The following is an 18,626-nucleotide window of genomic DNA, read 5'->3' as shown; positions in this document are numbered from 1 at the left end:
GAGAGCAAAAGAGCCCTGTTTTCCTGATACTCACACTGTGAGTGACTGCAAATTTCAGTCCAAAGGGGGGAAAGGTTATTAAAATTCAACCATTGCAACCACCTGAAGCCCAATCTCATTCTAGGGTACCTCCATTAGCTGGTCACCTTGCTGTACTTACATGTTGCTGGATGAGGACTTACAAGTCCCCATTCTGTCTTTGGTCAACTCTGACCATACAAGCATTCTGTCTTATCATTAGCTGGAAAAAAGCATCTGGTAACTAGTCTTTATTTTCATTGACTGGTACATTTTTCTTTTTCTAGTGGATCAATACAAGTGTATTTTCTTTTTATAACAGTTCTTCATACATTTGCAGTTATTCCAAATCCCTCAATTCCTGTTTTCATCACACCAAGATCTCTCAGAAGTCTTCATTTTATTTTTAAAGGTGGTGTCACTTTCAATCCTTCCTCTGAGTGAATCGCATTTGTCCATGTTCTTTCTAACATGTAGAACCCAGAACACAGGGAGACTGACCAGAAGTCTATCACCTCTGTTCACAAAATACTTGTTATGGTTTAGATATAAGATGTCCCCAAAAAGTTCATGTATGAGACAATGCAAGACTTTTGAAGGTGAAATGATTGGGTTATGAAAGTCTTAACCTAATCGATACATTAATCTATTGATAGGGATTAACTGAATGTAACTGTAGGCAGGTAGGGTGTGTCTGGAGGAGGTGGGTCATTCAGGGCAGGCCTTTGGGTTTATATTTTGTCCCAGGTGAACTGAATATCTCTCTCTCTCTCTCTCTCTCTCTCTCTCTCTCTCTCTCTCTCTTTCCTTAAATTTCTCCCTCCACCACACTCTTCTGATGTCCTGCATCATCTTGAGCCAAGAGCAATGGAGTAGCTATTGATGAACTGAGACCTCTGAAACCATAAACCCCAAATAAAGTTTTCCTCTAAAATTTTTCTCCTCTGGTCTTTTGATCACAGCAGCAAAGAAGTTGACTAAAACAATACTATATTTATATAGATGCCCATATTCTAAAAAACAAATTGTTATTTTTTTCCTACTATTTACATATTTTCTCTTCAGTTTCTGGAAATTATATTTTTACTAGGTCCTTATAATCAGATAAAAAGTGCATGAAAATTGAAAAACTCTGTGTGATCGCTCATAACCAAAAAAAAAAAAAAAAAAACTTCTTATCAATGGTAGTTTCAGTGGTAGACATGGCAGGATTTAACCTCCCAAAACCATAACTGACTTTTCTTATGACATCTTGTACCAATGGTGCTTTACAAATTATGGAGAGCACACCAGGCTGGGTTGCAATGATAAAATTGTCTTTATGTTCATCCCTTGTTGAAGAATTTACCACCAAATTTTTAGCTAGTCACCTCTATATTTTTATGAAAACACACAAGCAAATAAATTTAGATGTATACATTATTAAAAAGTGAAATGCTAATGTCATTGCCTTCTTATGAATGGTTAAGTATTTTTTAAACTACTTGGCTATCCCAATACAGTGTTTAAGAAGTTGGAAAATATAATTAAACAGCATAACAGCAAACAGCAGAGTGGTGGCTGAGTTAATGTTTCTGCTTTCTCAGGAACTCTTAGATTATTATATGAAAATAATCTGGATTAAGGATGCATAAAATGTCATAAAATGTCAATTCAAAGTTACCCAAGTTATTTTATAGGCATTAAAAATACCTTGCATGATAATTCTCAAATTTCATAAATGCACAAAATCTATTTGCACAGATCTACATTAAATTTTAATGTGGCTAAACTTTGTTTGAATGTATGCCAAGATAGAAGTAACAAAGATTAACTTATTTTGAAAATCACCAATTTGATCTTTCCTATTTCTGACCGCATCTAATGAAGAGTCTTCATCAAGACTTCCTGCTTGACTTCCTGAATAAGATTGAATGTCTGCACTTGACTTTCAGACCTTCTACTGACCCAAGGCAAGTTATGTCTTTTTCAGGGTTTCACTTGAGGATACTGAGCCAATGCCTAAAACAATGATCATAGTATTTACATCCTACAGCAGAAGACAGAGAATGCAACTTAAGGAACATTTATTGCTCATGAAGGGAGAGGAGTCATGAGAATGTTAAAAGGATCAAGAGAGGTGGAAGTAGGCATTAGGCATTATATGCTTAAGTATCACAAAAGGAATCAGTGCTGCAGCCCTTTTGAATCTCAGACAAGACCAGCTCTGAGATGGTAAAAATCTCAGCTGAATCAAGAGGACATCTAAACAAAATAGACACCTGTGCCCACCTGAAATCCAGATAAGTGGCACCCTGAATGTATGATTTGAATGTGTCCCCTCAAAAAGCATGTGTTGGAAACTTAAAACCCAATGCAATAGTGTTGGTAAGTGAGGCCTAATGGAAGAAATGTAGATCATGAGGACTCCACTAATGAATTAATATTGATTATATAAGGGCTTGAGACTGCAAGATTGATCTCTTGCTCTTGACCACCTCTCTTTGTCCTCCCGCCATGGGATGAACTGCTATCACCAAAGGACTTTTGTGGTATCTTTAGGATATTTTATATTTAAAAAACAAAACTAAGTCAAAAACTTTCAGTAGAGCCAAGAGAGAATAGTATCCAGCAGGGGCCTACAGGTGTGTTGCTGGACTTAGATGAGTGCTCATGGACACCAACAGTTCCCTGCAGAGTCGCAGCTGGCCACACGGGGGTAAAGAGCAGGTGTGTAGTGTGAGGAAGTGGAGTCACTGGGTTGGTCTTCCAAGAAGTGTGACTGTCACTCAAATGGCTAGCAGGGTAGAGAGAGAGGGCTCTGGGTTTCCTTTGTTTCATTTTAATGGAAATAGCCTATGGACAGAAGGGAATGAGTCACTGAGGGAAAAGAGTGGAGTGAATGCACATGGAAAATAGATTCTGGTGTCAAGGTGGGGAGAGAGATTCTTGGATATCACACTTGGCAGCATAATTGCAACCACCGCATAATCATCACACTTTTCAGTCCAAAAAATTGGTTTATAATCTTTGTATAATCATCACATTTAATAATTCTGTTCCTCATGCTTCCTGAAAGGTAAACCAAGCAGCAACGTGCTCGCCAGGAGCACATGGATGTGCATGTGCCTCCTGCACTGTGAACCTAGTCTAGAATCCTCAGTGTATGTGCATTATCCATGTATTTCCGCCCACTTGTGTGATTTTTTGAAGAGCACTGCAGAACTAACAGCAAACAAATCTTCTATGAGCAGTGTGAGGAAGGCAGTTTGGATCACAAAACCAATGACAGCAACACAGAACCTTCCAACACTGAGGATTAAATTTTACTTCACAACATAGTAGTAAATTTTCTAAAGTGAAACATTTTGACTACAATGCACACATCAATATCTAATGTGTTAACTTTTTTTGTTCTCCAGACCAGAAAAATGTTTGCTCAACTGTCATGAAGAACTCATGTTCAGCAATCTGGACCCTTCAATTTTAAAATATATTCTCAAGTGTTCTGTGCATCCCGATCCTGCACTCAGGACAGTTTAGTAATAAATGATTTTTATGTAATACCAGTACATTTTTTAAAAAGCCTCATATAACAGTAACACCCCCACTTTTTGGCAAAAAAAAAAAAGTGTCATAAAATCTCTGACAATTAGGCAGTGAAATATACACAGACTCACAGAAGGCTTATCAGGAGGGTGGAATAAGCAAAATTAGAGAATATGGGAATTTATCTAAAGTAGGAGGTACTATGCTGTCTTGCTATAACTGGACACAAGATTACAAAATTGAAAGTGGAGAAGATTTAGAAAAGACACTGACTCAAGAAAAATTCAAAATACAACATGCCAGTCACCGAACTGGCCTCATTGAGAAGATGGTTTTGGCAAATCCAGTCAGCAATTTCCTATCCCAGAAACACAGAGCAGACTAGAATGGAAACACCTATCATTCCATGATCTGTAGTTGTGGGTCTCTGTTGTACTGGTTTGTGAACAGTTATTAACTAACAGTGGGTGGTTTTGTTCATTCTGTCTTATCCTCAATAAATACCCTCCAGCTGGAAGGTGAGGAGAAGTGAGGGAAGAAATATAGATGTTTTGGGCAGAGTCCTCACTGAATGGACTGGACCCTCAAAGTTAGAGGGTAGACTGTGCCTACCTTCTAACATGCAGGATATCACAGTTGCCCAGCCTGCCTGTTGTCAGGCTCATCTGCCTGTTGAGCTCATTACCACGGCTTCCACCATTCTTCTGCACTTCCTTCAAGTTCCACTTGTCATCTCAAGAGAACTCTTCCTGTTTCCTAGTATAGATTCCCCGTGTGTTTCTGGGATGAATGGCTGCTCCTTGGAGACATGTAGAATGACAACCCAGGTTTCTTTCTGTCCTCCTTGACCTCATTTCTTCACTATCCATCTCGAAGCTTGGGACCAGGTCCCTGAGACCTTTCACCTCATCTCCTACCTCACCCTTTATTCATACTTATAGCCTTTCCCCACCCCAGTAATCCTAGATACTATGACCAGGTTAGCTTTATCAACTCAGCTTAGATTGCGACTTGGCCCAGAAACTAATGAAGGTTGCTCATTGCCGACCTTTTGACATTTAATTCCTGCCTCTCCACCACCTGACTGTAGCCTACCATTCCAGCTCACTTCCCCTGCTATATTCTATGTGGATTCTCCCAGAATTGTGTTATTCCCCACATTTAACCCAAGGTTTCTCATCTCATTGCCTTTGCCATGTGTTTCTTCCAGTCTCACCACCATTCACTTCAATTTCAATAACAAAATTCAATCTGCCTTTCAAAGCTCACCTCAAGGGTCCCTTCTTTCATGAAGGCTCTACTGATTTCCCCAGTAGGAGATGAGTATTCCTTCTTTTAAACCATAAAGCCTAGATTTTTAAAAATTCTCTTGTTATTTACTCTTTATCTTTCCTTACAATTGAGGTTCTCAGCTCATTCTCAGTACCAAGTGGGATACTCTTTAAAATATGTGTGCCATGCCCCACCTCAGACCCTCTGACTCAGTAGCTAGAGTAGAGTTGTCATAGTTCTGCCCGCTCTAGCAAAATACCATAGACTGTGTGGCTTACAAATCACAGAAATTTCTTCTTCTCTCACAGTTCTGGAGGCTGGAAGTTCAATATCAGACTTCTTAATATATCCTCACATGATGGAAAGGGGCAAGAGAGCTCACTGGGGTCCCTTGTACAAGAGCACTGATTCCACTCTTCAGGATTCCACTCTCCTAATGTAATTAGCTCCCAAAGACTCACCTCCTAATACCATCACCTTAACAGCTAGGACTTCAGTAGATGAATTTGGGGTAGAGAGATTCAACATTTGGTCCCTAAAAGAAGACTACTTATTTGTGTTGTTAATCTAGATTCTGATAGAGAGTCAAGGTTGAGAACCCTATTTTGAAATGTCCTTGAGAGAACAAAGGGAATTACTAGGAATGGTAAATGGAAAGGTAGGTTTGAACCATATCTCTGAAGCTCAAATTCTTTATTTTTAAAATGTAGATAAGATTCCCTATTTCCCTGGGCAGTTAATGCAGTTGAAGGGAGATAGTAAGATATTGAACATCTAAGACAGATTCCTATAGAGTATAGACACTTAATACATGTTTCCCTCACTTGATAGGAGAGACTGCCAGCCTGACAGGGTGTTCAATACTTAATGGTTTGTGAGATTTGTACTCTGTGTAAAGAGAGTAAGTCACACACTCAAGTTCCCAAGTTAAACTGAGCACCGAGCAGTAAAGGAAACTCATGGAAGTTACTTCACCATATGGTGGCTTAACCTTGAAGTACACTTCTTTTTAGAAAAGAGGAACTTTCAACATCGTTAACTCATTCACAGAATGGACACATGAGCTAACACAGATATAACTCAACCGTGTTCATAATACAAAGGGGACACCACATTGGAGAGCTTACACAGAGCTTTTCCAGAGATGATTGCCTCTAATTCTCCTGATGCCCTAGGAGGGAGTTGCTAAGATACCAGTTTTACAGATGTAAAAGATAAGTCTCAAAAGGATTTAGATTTACCAGAAAGTTACACAAGAAGTAGCAAGACTACAGTTGAAACCCAGTTACTTTAATTTCAACTTCAATGCTCTTCATCCTTCATCACACGTGGCCCCAACAATTATCCTGTTAACTTGTTCAGAATGTGTAGACATCTATCCTGTACATAAGAGCTCAAAAAAGCATGAAGCAGAAGACATTTTGCCTTGGTTTATGTGAATCAAATGAGAGTGGAATGAGCCTGAGCTTCACTGGGTAAACTTCAGTGGCTAGTGCACATCTGTACTCCCTCCTACTGGATCACGTCACCCACTGGCAAATTCTCACTCATCCTTTGAGATTCAAGCACATGTCCACTCTAGCTCGTTGGAGCCACTCTTTATTTTGTATCTAAAGAGAAAATAGACTATATCTATGCACCCAGTTTCATCTTTTCAGGACTAAGAAGTAAAACTGAGCTATAAAAATTCAGTTTGCTATTCTGCTGTGCAACGGTATATCAGATGATAAGAACAGCCTGCTGTCTTCAGGGCAGGGGTGGGAGGGAGCTGTGTCACTCAGCTTCTGGTTGCTATGACTAAAATACCTTGAAAGAACAACTTAGAGGAGAAGCAGCTTATTTTGGCTCATGTTCGGTCCATGGTTAGCCAACCATGGTTAGCTCTGGGCCTGAGATGAGGCAGAATATCATGGCAGAAGGGTGTGATGGAGGAAAGCTGCTCAGCTCATGTCAGCCAGGGAGAAGAGAGAGGAACCAGGGACAAGATACCCTCCAAGGTTCCCAGTGACCTACTTTCTCCAGCTATGCCCCATCTCTTAGTTACCACCCAGTAGCTTATTCAAATTATTAATCCATCAAATGGATTAATCCACTGATGAGGTTACATCTCTCATAATCTCTTTCACCTCTGAACATTGCTGTTGCCTAACACCTGAGGTTTTGTGATCCATTTTTAGATCCAAAGCATAACAATGACCTAGTATTAAGGAGATAGAACTTTCCTGATGGCCTTGCATGTTTTCTATTTAAAACTAAATTTCCTCTGTCTTCTTCACTAACTTTGAAACTGATGCTACAGGAAACAGTCTTCATTTTAAAAATTTGTTAACTTGTTTTTTCTAGTTAGAAAACTATTTAAAAGACAAATAATCCCTAAGTTCACAAGGAGGTATAAATGACTGACAGTTGATCTTTTGGTGAGACAGCCTAAGAGAACTCTGGGTCTCAGGCACAAGAAACAGTGAGTCATCTAAGACTCTCTGGACTTGATTTCATCTGTAGGATGGAGATAATAACAGTGTCTTCTTCCCCAGGCTGAGTGAAGATGGACTGAGGTAATGTGTATACAGTATGTATGTCTGGGGTATTGTAAATATTTATCAAGTATCAGCAGCAGCAGCAGCAGCAGCAGCAGCAGCAACAGCAGATTTCTCCTTCTATCATTTCTATGGGAAATCCAGCTCACAGATTGGGAATTTTCTATTACGTTTATGCCAAAGCCACATCCTCTAAAAGTTGCTCTGGGACCTCCATACAAAGCCTACTTTGAGACAACACATTCAGGTACACAGACTCCCCACAAATAGCTAACACAGGTAAGTACAGAGATTCTGTTGTGCTTCTTAATCCCAATATGCCTATCACTAATCTAATAATATCCCCCTGAATAAACTAATATGGCCTCAGCATCTTACATAGACAGAAAATGTAAACAATAACTTCAGGATTAGTCTCTTGATCCTTTTTCTTGACCAATTTTGCAAGAGTAACTAACTAAAAATCCCCAAAGCAGAGCAGCAAATTATACTGTCATTTTTCTGTTGAAAGCCTCACCCATTTTGAGGTACTAAATCACATTTTTAAATTGCAAAAATTGTCAGAGTGTAATTAACCTGTGTTGCTTCATATTCCTGATGCAGCAATTGTTTAGGACATAGCTTTATAAGGGACCAAAAGAGAGCAGTGAGTGACACGTGATGCTGAGAACTTCAGTGTACCCATCAGACCCTACCCAGAGGGGCAGAAGGGAAGGTCAGAAGTAGAGTTGAAGAAAAGGTCATGCTGGGTTGGAAGACATTTCCATTTCTGTTCTTACTCCACATGCAGCTCACCAAGGCCTTTCCTGTACCTTCTGAATACTCAGAAGAGAAAAATGCAAAAATGGTTCAGGTAAATTAACTACTGATTAAGTGGGTGGTTGATTTACTGATTATTAGGAAATTGCTCAGGTTGATTTCTCTTTAGTCTAAACAGCCTGAAAGAAATGATTCAAGTGATTTGCTTGAGGTTCCACATCTCCTCCTCCTAGTGATTTGAAGAGTTCCAATCTGGCAAGGGACTCTAAAATCTAGACAGGAAAACAAACTGGGCTCTTCAACTTGAGAAAATAGTGCAGCTGCCTCCAACTGAAAATTCATTTAAAAGGGGTGGTTAAACAATGATTTTCTTTCTTACCTAAGATTTTTGTCTTCCACTATTTCCGTAATCCAGGTAGTACATGTCTGCTGCTTCCGATATGGACGTTTCTTTGCATCCCAAAGTAGATGTAGAAGAAAGCATGAGGATTATAATGGACTAGAAGTAGCACATGGTGCAATCAGATTTCCCAGCAGCAACTGCAGAACACTTATAAATTCTTGGAAGCATTTTAAAAGCAAAACCAATAGCTTTTCCCCCATTGCTTTGCAGTATGAAAGTCAGGACAAATGTTAATAAATCTAAGGGAATGTTAGGTATGTGTTTCTCACACACATTTTTCTTAGCATTACAGTTATAAAATAGCATTGTTTTTGTTGTCTTTTTGTGGGGTGGGGTGTATTTCTTACAAAGGTAACTGTGACCCTGGGGTTAATGTCTAAAATCTACCCATTGCTTACTTTGTACAAGGCACCTGCTAAGTTTGTAATAGCCCTGTGGGGGGAAATTATTATTCCCATTTCAGAAACAAAAGTAAATCTTAAATCAGATAAGTAATGTGTCCAAGCCTCACAAATTAATCCATGGCAGAGCTAAGATTCACCCAACATATTTGGATTTCTTTTGTAATGATCAATTCTCACTTGAGAGGCAACATGGTGAGTTGGGACCTGCATTGTGCCTAACTTCTCTGCGTCTTTGCTTCTTTGTTAAACCTCATCTCCAGTAGTGAAAAAAGGATTAAAATGGAAAATCTGCACTGGTGCAATTAATGCCTCAACAGAAGCCAAAAAAAAAAAAAAAAAAAAAAGCTAGATCTGATTTTTTTAAATAAAAGTAAGAAGGCAGTTTCCTGACTATAGTAACACTTTGCATGTGTGTGACTGAGTCCTGGTCCCTTGTGAGACACTGATTTTTATGCCTGGACATTTGTGCACTAAACGGAGGGAACATTCTTTCTAATAAGCATTGTTCCCTCAAAGTCCATCCATGAATATGAGTTACTATTCCTGTGGCTGTCAGACTATGGGTTCTGGTTGAGCTCTGTATTAATTTAGAAAGGATTGCAAAATGCCCAGAAAACTGAAGGCAATTTCACAGCAAAGACCCATATGCTTATTTTGTCCAGAATTACCTAGAAAAGTTCTACCAACTACCAACCGACCAAAATCGGTCTGCAAGGAAGAACAACAGTAGCATAATTGTTGAAAAGCTGAAAGAAATGCAGCGATTTTTCGGGTTGAAAGTGACGGGGAAACCAAGTGCAGAAACTCTGGAGATGATGGAAAAGCCCCGCTGTGGAGTGCCTGATAGTGGTGACTTTATGTTGACCCCTGGAAACCCCAAGTGGAAACACACTGAACTGACTTACAGGTGATACTTCTAGAACTTCAGAATTCACTCACCCAGCACCTAAGATATGCCAGGCACAAATGGGTAAATATCCCTGCCCTTGCAAGAAATAAACAGTGGATGAGTCAGGTATGAAATGGGAACAAGCATGAGAATGGCAGGGTAGGGATCCATGGATCTTTACTCCGAAGCCTACCATTTTTGTCTTCCTTCTCCAACAATTTAAAGAGGGCTATGGCAATGTGAGGCTGTCTCTTGAGGTACTGACTTTAGGACCAAAAGATAAAAAGTCTTAATCATTGCCAGAGAGGATCTGCCCTGACCTTTCATACATCTTGGTAGAGATAACAATAATACCTAATATCTGTGGAACACTATTTTGCCAAGTAGGGAACCAAATGTTTTATGTGTATTTAATTCCTGCAAAAAAAAAACTATAAGAGGGGGGCTATTTTATCATCCTCATTTTATGAGTGAGGACACTGAGGTTTAAGGACATGGCATAATTTGTCCAGATCTCTGTCTGCTTTCAATCCTGAGACTCATACTCCCTCCTCATCCCCTTTCCAGTGGTAACATCTCACATGTACCATTCACTCCAAAAATCACAACTTGTCTGCCAATGCAAGACTGTTCTCAGCAATAATAAATCCTGTATGCTTCTTCTCATTTTGAAGGATTATAAACTATACCCCGCAGTTGTCACAGGCTGCAGTGGAAACCGCAATTGAGAAAGCTTTTCAACTCTGGAGTGCGGCATCACCCCTGACCTTCACCAGGGTATCACAGGGAGAAGCAGACATCAATATTGTTTTTGCCCAGAGAGGTAGGCTCAAAGAACTCATGCTCAGTTCTGCTTCCCTGGCTAGCCTGAGATGTGAAAAGGACCTAACAGTAATTGTCTTATTTCAGATCATGGTGACAACTCTCCATTTGATGGACCCAACGGAATCCTTGCTCATGCCTTTCAGCCAGGCCAAGGTATTGGAGGAGATGCTCATTTTGATGCAGAAGAAACATGGACACAAAACTCCAGAAGTAAGTTAACCAAGATTATGTCCACATGCAGCTTCTGAATTAACATTTTCCACATTAGAATGTGCATACATGTATGCATGCACACTCTCAACTTATTGTAATATTTCAAACTCTTGCAAATAGATCATTTAAAATTACTGCTACCTCAAGAAACTAAGTCCTTCTGGGTTTTAAAAAATTCCAAAGCTAAGTATTAACCTTATTTCTGAGGGTACTACCTTAGTCTGTTTGGGCTACTAAACAGAATATCTAAGATTGGGTAATTGATAAAGAAGAAAAAGTCTTTTAAAGGTTAGGAAGTCCAAGATCAAGGTGCTGGCGTCTGTTGAGGTGTTTCTTGCTGCAGCCTCACATGGTTGAAGGCAAAAGGGCAAGTGAGGAAAGAAAGAGTGAATTCATAGACTTTGAACAAGAGTATTAATCTAAACTTTCCGTTAGGCCCCATCTCCCAACACTGTTGAAATGGGGATTAAGTTTGTATCACATGAATGTCTGAGTGACACATGAAAACCATAGCAGGCAGGGTCAGAAAACTACAAACTGTGGCTAAATCCTGCCTGGCCCCTGTTTATGTAAATAAAGTTGTATTAGAGGAAGGCCACACTCATTTGGCTATGTACTGTCTAAGGCTGCTTTTACTGTAACAGCAGAGCTAAGTAGTTGTGACAGAGACTATTTGGCTTGCAAAGCCTAAGAGTTTACTAACCACTGCTTTAGGTCATATCTCTTTTTTAATATTTCGAAATGTAATGGTGTTTGAAAAGGCCTATTTTCCAAATTTTTGGAAATTCAGAAATAATTTGGTTCACTTGTAAAGTTATCCTATTTAGAAAAGAGTAGCCACATTTTCTCATTTAGTTTCATTTTCATGGACCTCTTTTTCAATGGTCTGTTCCTAGGCAGCAATCCACTCCTTTCAGGAGATTCCTCATAACTAGAAGAACAGGGTTCCCTGAAGAGAAGAAAAGCGCTAAGGACAGGTGTATCCAGACCATGTGGGATTTAACAAGGCCATGGGGTTACAATGTGCTGGAGAGCACATTTAAGAAAATGATAGGAAAGGCTCCTTCTACCTTGTTTGAGATTTGTTCCTCTCACCATTTTCTCCACATATATGTTGCAAGTGTCTACTCAAGCCCCTGTGCTAGGAGTTGTGTGTACCCAAAGATAAATAGTAACTCTCCATGACACTATTCATATAGCTCTCCCCACTAGTTCAGGCGATCATCACCTCTTAACTCCACTTCATGATTCAGATTCCTAACTGTGCTCCCCACCTGCAGTCTCTGCTCCCTCTAATTTTTCCTGGGATTGCAGCATGGTCTTTTTTTGGAAAGCCCATCTTGGATCACATTACTCTCCTGCTTAAAAGTTTTAGTGTTTACATAGTCTGCACCAAATCTGGTCTAAATACCTTCCTTGGCATTGAAGGCCCTTCATGATTGCACACCCTCATGTATGACTTGTCTTCACATTTCAAATATACCAGCCACACTGTGCACAGACTGTTTCTAGAACACATCCCGTGCTTCCCATCTTCCCTACACCCTCACATTGCTTTCTCTCTTTGAAATGTCCATCTTCATGCCCTAAACCCCACCTTTAAGAATTGCCCTCATCTATCATGCTGTGGCCACTTTCTAGCTTATTTTCAGCCAGAGATGAGGGCTTACACCAAAGATTCCTGACAGCCTTTGTTTCTCCTATGTGTTCTCACTCATTTTTCTGTGCCTTCACGTTGTCTGCACACATATCTTCTAGATGATGCACTCCTAGAGAGCAAAGAACCCCTGAAAATCCCACTCTGCCCCTTGCTCAGTACCCAGGTACTCAAAATGTTTTTTGAATTGTACTTCTGAGTGCACAGATGGAAGGATGTGAAGCCGAGAAAGCAAGTCTTGGAGGATGGGTAGAATTTTACTAGAATGAGAACAGGAAGTTGAGCTTTGTGGTAAGAGCATGGGTCTTGCCATTATACCTGAATTTCACCCCAGATCTACCACTTACCACAAAGTAAATCACAAAGTAGGTTACAAAGACTAGTAATAGGATATTTAAAAACTATGGTTTAGTTCTTTTACTATAAAAACATTGCTAATAAAACCGCACAAAAATGTTGTGAGTATTGCTATTGACCTGCCTTAGTTTATGGTAGGTACTCTACGACTACAATTAATTAAAAAAAAAAAAAGAGGGGGACATTTAGGAGCAGGCAAAGTGTACGCACAGACTGACTGGACTGAAGGAGTCACGCCAGGAGTCCAAGTCTCAAATACCTGCTGGAGCCAGCTGGGGGAGGTCTTGAAAGCCAGGGAAAGGTGCTTGGGCTTTGTTTGATGGAAACTAGGTTCCTTGGAAATTTTCAAGTTCCTTGTTATGAAAGGAACTATGCTCTTGGAAGTTAGAAGATGGGGAAAGGGAGCAGTGAGAAGGAGGCTTTGCCTCTTTCCAGTGGAGAATTCCTAGAGCTGCTTGGAGAGCCTGGACACAGGGAGAAGCCATGCTACTCACTAAGGAGCGAATGAGAAACATCCCTCATCTGAGTCTCCTCTACTGCCTGGAAGCCTTCTTTCCTAACTATCCATTCACTAAGACCCTACTAATGAGCCTGAAGGGCCTGGACACTGTAGAGGCGGGTGAGGGAGCACGGGAGGACAAAACTTCTTAGGGGCACGAGATCCCAGCCCAGCCTTCCTTTCTCCAAGCCTCGGTCCCACGTCCACAAAGTATGGAGACTGGAATAAAAGCAGTGTTCCTAGTTCTAAGACTTGATAAGAAGCTCAGATCACCTACTCCCCACTCTTGACTCTTCCCTAGATTCCTCCCACTCCACATTTCTTCAGGTACTTAAGATATAAAAGGTATATCTTAAGTAAGATAGTGTCACTATCTTACTTAAGTGTAAGTGTCACTGCCCCTGGCAGCTTGGCTCGGAGACTGCATTCCTAGAGATCACGTTTCTTCCATGTGGAGACTCGCCACGCCTGCTTGTATTTCAGATTACAATTTGTTTCTGGTTGCTGCTCATGAGTTCGGCCATTCCTTGGGACTCTCCCACTCCTCTGACCCTGGTGCCTTGATGTATCCCACCTACGCTTTCAGAGAGCCCAGCACCTACTCGCTCCCTCAAGATGACATCAATGGCATTCAGGCCATCTATGGTAAGGTCACCCAAAGACCCATGCAGCACACAGTGGGACTTGGAGATAGGCCCCCAATAGACCCAGTACCTGAGCATCTCTCTGTGGACTTCTATCAAATTCTGTCCTCAGGGCAAGCTCAAACAGAACTCTGAAAGTCATCAGCAATAAATTTGGTGTTAGTAAAGGAGGCTTTGGGAATGGAGCCTCTATCACTGTCTTAAAAAAAAAAGTCTGGGAAGAAACGTACCATGATTATTCCCAGTCATTGTGTCTGGATGACGGGGAGTTTCTCCTCCTTATTTTTTGTGTTTCCCAATTTATGTATTCTAAAAAGGCAGGACTGTCCCTTTTCAATACTGAAAACCTTGCTTCTAGATGTGCTGATAAAAAAATTCTCACATAGATTCTAAGTAGACACATAGCATGCTGAGGATGTTCGGTGAAGTCCTGCTTGTGGTGGTGGGAGTTGGAGGGCACCTAGCACCACAGGAGGAAACAGAATTAAATGTGCATATGGCAACAACATAAAATGGTCTTTAAAGTTTTGAGCTTTGTGAAGAAGAAAGAGAATGACACTACTCTATAAGATATAACTTAAAATACACAATCCATGACTCTACATAGATCTAAAATGTATATAAACAAAGGAAGGTATTTTCAAGAAACATGCAAACAAAAAGATAGACAGTGAACATATTAGACTAGTTGTCTGAGGGAGAAGCAGGGATGGAAGTGGAATGTGGAGAGGAAAAGCATATTTTTCAGGAAAGGGGAGCAGGAAACATTTCCCCAGTCCTAAGAAGTTCTCCCTGGGTAAAACCACAGCATCTCTGCTCCTCTTGCCCTCCTGCTCCAAGTGCAATGGAATGAAGTGAAATGGAAGGGAACCGAGAGGAGAGGAATAGAATTAGGCGAAGCACTCTCCCCTCTCCGGCAGAAGAGCATCATAAAATCAAGCATGCAGGGTACAACAACCAGGCGACTTTTTGTTGATAGTGGAATTCCCAGGAATGCTGAACACTAATTCAACTCCCTCTGTACCTAATTCTCCATCTCCCATGCCAAAACACCCTCTTCCTTTGCTCCTGTTTTACATTCCCTTAACTATTATTATAGCCCTTCACCTACAATAAGAAAAGACATTACAATGTAAATTCTGATAGAAAAGATACTGCTAAAATTTGATCTAGATTTTCACTGTGAGATAAAAGACTGTATCAGCTACTTTTCTGGATGTGGATTTTGATGGGAAGGAAGTTGATACTGAATGACCAAAAGTATCAGAAGGGGTAACCAAGAAGGGGGAGACAATATTAGATTAAAGGCAGAGTGGAATTTTACATTTCTTTACTTCCCAACTTAACCTGAAAAAAATTCTGAAAACCATTATTACTCTTGTTAAACAAACAAAAACTTCAAGAGGGTCAAATGTATAGCAACTTCAATGCCTTGTGGGAGAGACCCTTCACCTTCCTGAGAAATAGCTCAAGTAAAAAGCTAAGAGTGACACTGAACTCATGCTTATAAAAACCCTTTTACCCCAGGACCTTCAAACAAGCCTATTCAACCTACCGGACAAACCACGCCCACAGCCTGTGATCCCCGATTGACATTTGACGCTGCCACCACACTGCGAGGAGAAATAGTCTTCTTTAAAGACAAGTATAAAGTTGAACCGTTCCTTCCTTTGACTTTTCTTACTCACTGCCTGATCTTAAAACTGGATTCTATTTAAGTCTAATTATTCAGCTTTCCCTTTGAATTCTACACATACACACCTCATTGGAAGTTTAAGTGTTTTCTGGGTAACTCAGAACATCCAAGAAAAGAAAAAAAAAAAAACAAAACAAAACTAAAGCATTCAGATATTTGGTGGTATAAACATACATGGACTTTATTTGCTTGGGAACTCCATAACTGTGTTTAATCAACACCAAAACATCATTCAATTCATCCAAAATCAGCCAAGTAAATGGAAGCTATCACTTAGATAGCTGTGAGGCAAATCCCCTAACATTACAATTTTCATTTTTCTACTATTTGTGACTGTGGAATTGCAGGTTGTATGACTGTGTTGTTGCTTTTGTCAATGGCTACATATTCTCGTATTTAATGAGTACAGTAATGAAAGATTAGTGAAGTAAGATCTGTTCATGTGGGAGGACATTTAACTGCATTTGGGGCAATGCCATCATTACAGAGCCTAGCCATGTGCTGATCACTGTACTAAAAACTGCGTACATTATTTAGTTATATGCTCCCAGCAATCTCATGATGGCCATTACTAGCCTGAGAATCACAGAAACTGACCACCGAGACTATTGTGTATGTTTGTGTGTGCACGTTTCCTGTGTCCTATTAGGTACTTCTGGAGACGGCATCCTCAGCTCCGACAAGTTGAACTCAATTTTATTTCTCTCTTCTGGCCATCCCTGCCAAATGGTATTCAGGCTGCTTACGAGGATTTTGATAGAGACCTGGTTTTCCTATTCAAAGGTAGATTCCTAAGGTTTTTTTATTTTAGTTCTTCCTGACAGGAGGAAGCAAGATTCTTCGTGGGTCATTGCAGGTTCGGAAGGGTAAGCCGCAGAGAGCATTGTGCTGGTCAGGCCTTTGCCCAGACACCAGGGCAGGCCCATCTTGGTCACTACCCACCATGTGAATTTGAACAGGCCATGCTCTCTTCAGGCTTCAGTATTGTCATCAAGAAACTGAGAAAACCACATTAGACCTTCTTTAGTATTTTCCATCCTCATCCTAGATATAATTTTCTAACATTTCTCAAATTTATAATTTAAACGCTATACAGAAGTCACATGAGATAGGACATCCGATTGTGGGGCCCCAAATGTCAGGCTAAGAAGTTTGTATGTTTTATAGGTACAGGGAGGAACCACTAGGGCTCTTACACCCTTGAAATTAAGTTTGCCACTCTAATCTCTCAAAGACTGTTTTTTTTTTTTTTCCATTTAAAGTTCTTTTTTTTAAAGTTGTCAGTGGATCTTTATTTTATTTATTTATATGTGGTGCTGAGAATCAAACCCAGTGCCCCACACATGCTAGGCAAATGCTCTACCACTGAGCCACAACCCCAGTCCCTATTTTCATTTCTTCATGGTTAATTATTCAAAGACCAGAGAGGAGTATATATTAATTTGTAGGAATGGAAGAACTTTATTTAACATGTAACCTGAATCATGACAGGCAACCGATACTGGGCTCTGAGTGGTTATGACATTCTGCAAGGTTATCCCAGAAGCATAGCCAACTATGGCTTCCCAAGCACTGTGAAAGCAATCGATGCAGCTGTTTCCTATAGAAGAAAGACATACTTCTTTATAAATGACCAATTCTGGAGGTAAGATAAACATTTTTCAATTAAAAGTTGAAATCTGAGTTTCTCCACCCTGTCAACAAACCACTAAGAATCAGACATCTGAAGGTTTGAAAGGAGTAAGATTTGGTAGGTTTTCATGAGACTCTATTCACTTTCATAAGATGACAGATGTTACCATGGCTTATGAAAATTTTATGTTTATAAAATTAAGATGCTTGCACAATAGTATTGAGAATTTTGTATCATGAAACAGAGCACATTTTCATAAAACACTATGGTGAGATGCAAAGCAAGACATAGGCTAATTCTCATTAATAAAGTCTGACAAGCTCAAACAAGCAAATGTTCTCTAGATCACCTGCAGAATTTGGTGCCCAAGATGAACTCATTATTTACATTTATGTATACACACATACACATACATATACATATACGCTATGCAACAATTAAGTAAAAATCCTTAGAAAATATGAACTCTTGTTTTGGGGAATAACCTTGTATCAGCAATCAGAACCCTGTTTTAGAATTAACAGTACCCATATGTTCAATAAATAAGTGTGTACCCTTAGAAATTAACCATTCCTAATCTCAGTCAATAGAACATAGTGAAAACTGAAAGAGGAAAAGTGTGAGAAGGCACTTTGTAATGTTTTAATTGTATAATCAAATAAAACTGTTATTATAGTCTATGTTGGTATTAAATCATATGACATTTTATTTTATCAGGTATGATAATGAAAGACGATCCATGGAACCAGGTTATCCCAAAAGCATATCAAGTACTTTTCCAGGATTAGAAAGTAGAATTGATGCAGTTTTCCAGCAGGATTGTAAGTATAGGGGGAAATCTACTAATACATTTATTTATAATTTTTAAATAGCACTTTTGCATTTGGATGCTATATTGGGACAGGAGGGGGCAGGGTTCTTTAACTGAAGATGTTTGATGTCTTTTGCAGGCTAATTCAAGAAATTATCTTTTTTTTTTTATAGACTTCTTCCTTTTCTTCAGTGGACCAAGATATTATGCATTTAATCTTATTGCTCACAGAGTTACTAGAGTTGCAAGAAGCAATTTGTGGCTTAACTGCAGATACAGTTGAAGCAAAATCAAATGTGTTTGTATCCATTTTCCTAACATGGAAGGAAATACAACTTGCATATTCCTCACATTGTGTTCTGTTTGTATTTTTCTCAATACTAAGTAATATTACACATGGCTATATTCATTTGTCCTAGCCTCGGGGAAAATATGTTTGGAATATTATATGGCAGACCTAATTCCTTTCCTTCACATCCCA

General features: G+C 39.7%; 1 protein-coding gene across 1 annotated transcript; it reads left to right on the top strand.

Annotated features, from left to right (window-relative positions):
* The first annotated feature begins 8,031 nt into the window (after positions 1-8,031).
* Mmp8 (matrix metallopeptidase 8) lies at positions 8,032-18,486 on the top strand. The gene is made up of 10 exons (XM_047517589.1): positions 8,032-8,208; positions 9,584-9,828; positions 10,485-10,633; positions 10,720-10,845; positions 13,845-14,006; positions 15,533-15,650; positions 16,351-16,484; positions 17,193-17,346; positions 18,052-18,155; positions 18,319-18,486. The coding sequence occupies exons 1-10, from the start codon at positions 8,098-8,100 to the stop codon at positions 18,426-18,428; spliced, it is 1,413 nt and encodes a 470-aa protein (XP_047373545.1). The 5' UTR covers positions 8,032-8,097; the 3' UTR covers positions 18,429-18,486.
* The last annotated feature ends 140 nt before the right edge of the window (positions 18,487-18,626 follow it).

The sequence above is a fragment of the Sciurus carolinensis genome, chromosome 11, assembly GCF_902686445.1.
Source record: "Sciurus carolinensis chromosome 11, mSciCar1.2, whole genome shotgun sequence".
NCBI lineage: Eukaryota > Metazoa > Chordata > Mammalia > Rodentia > Sciuridae > Sciurus > Sciurus carolinensis.
This window is presented reverse-complemented; position numbering and strand designations above follow the sequence as displayed.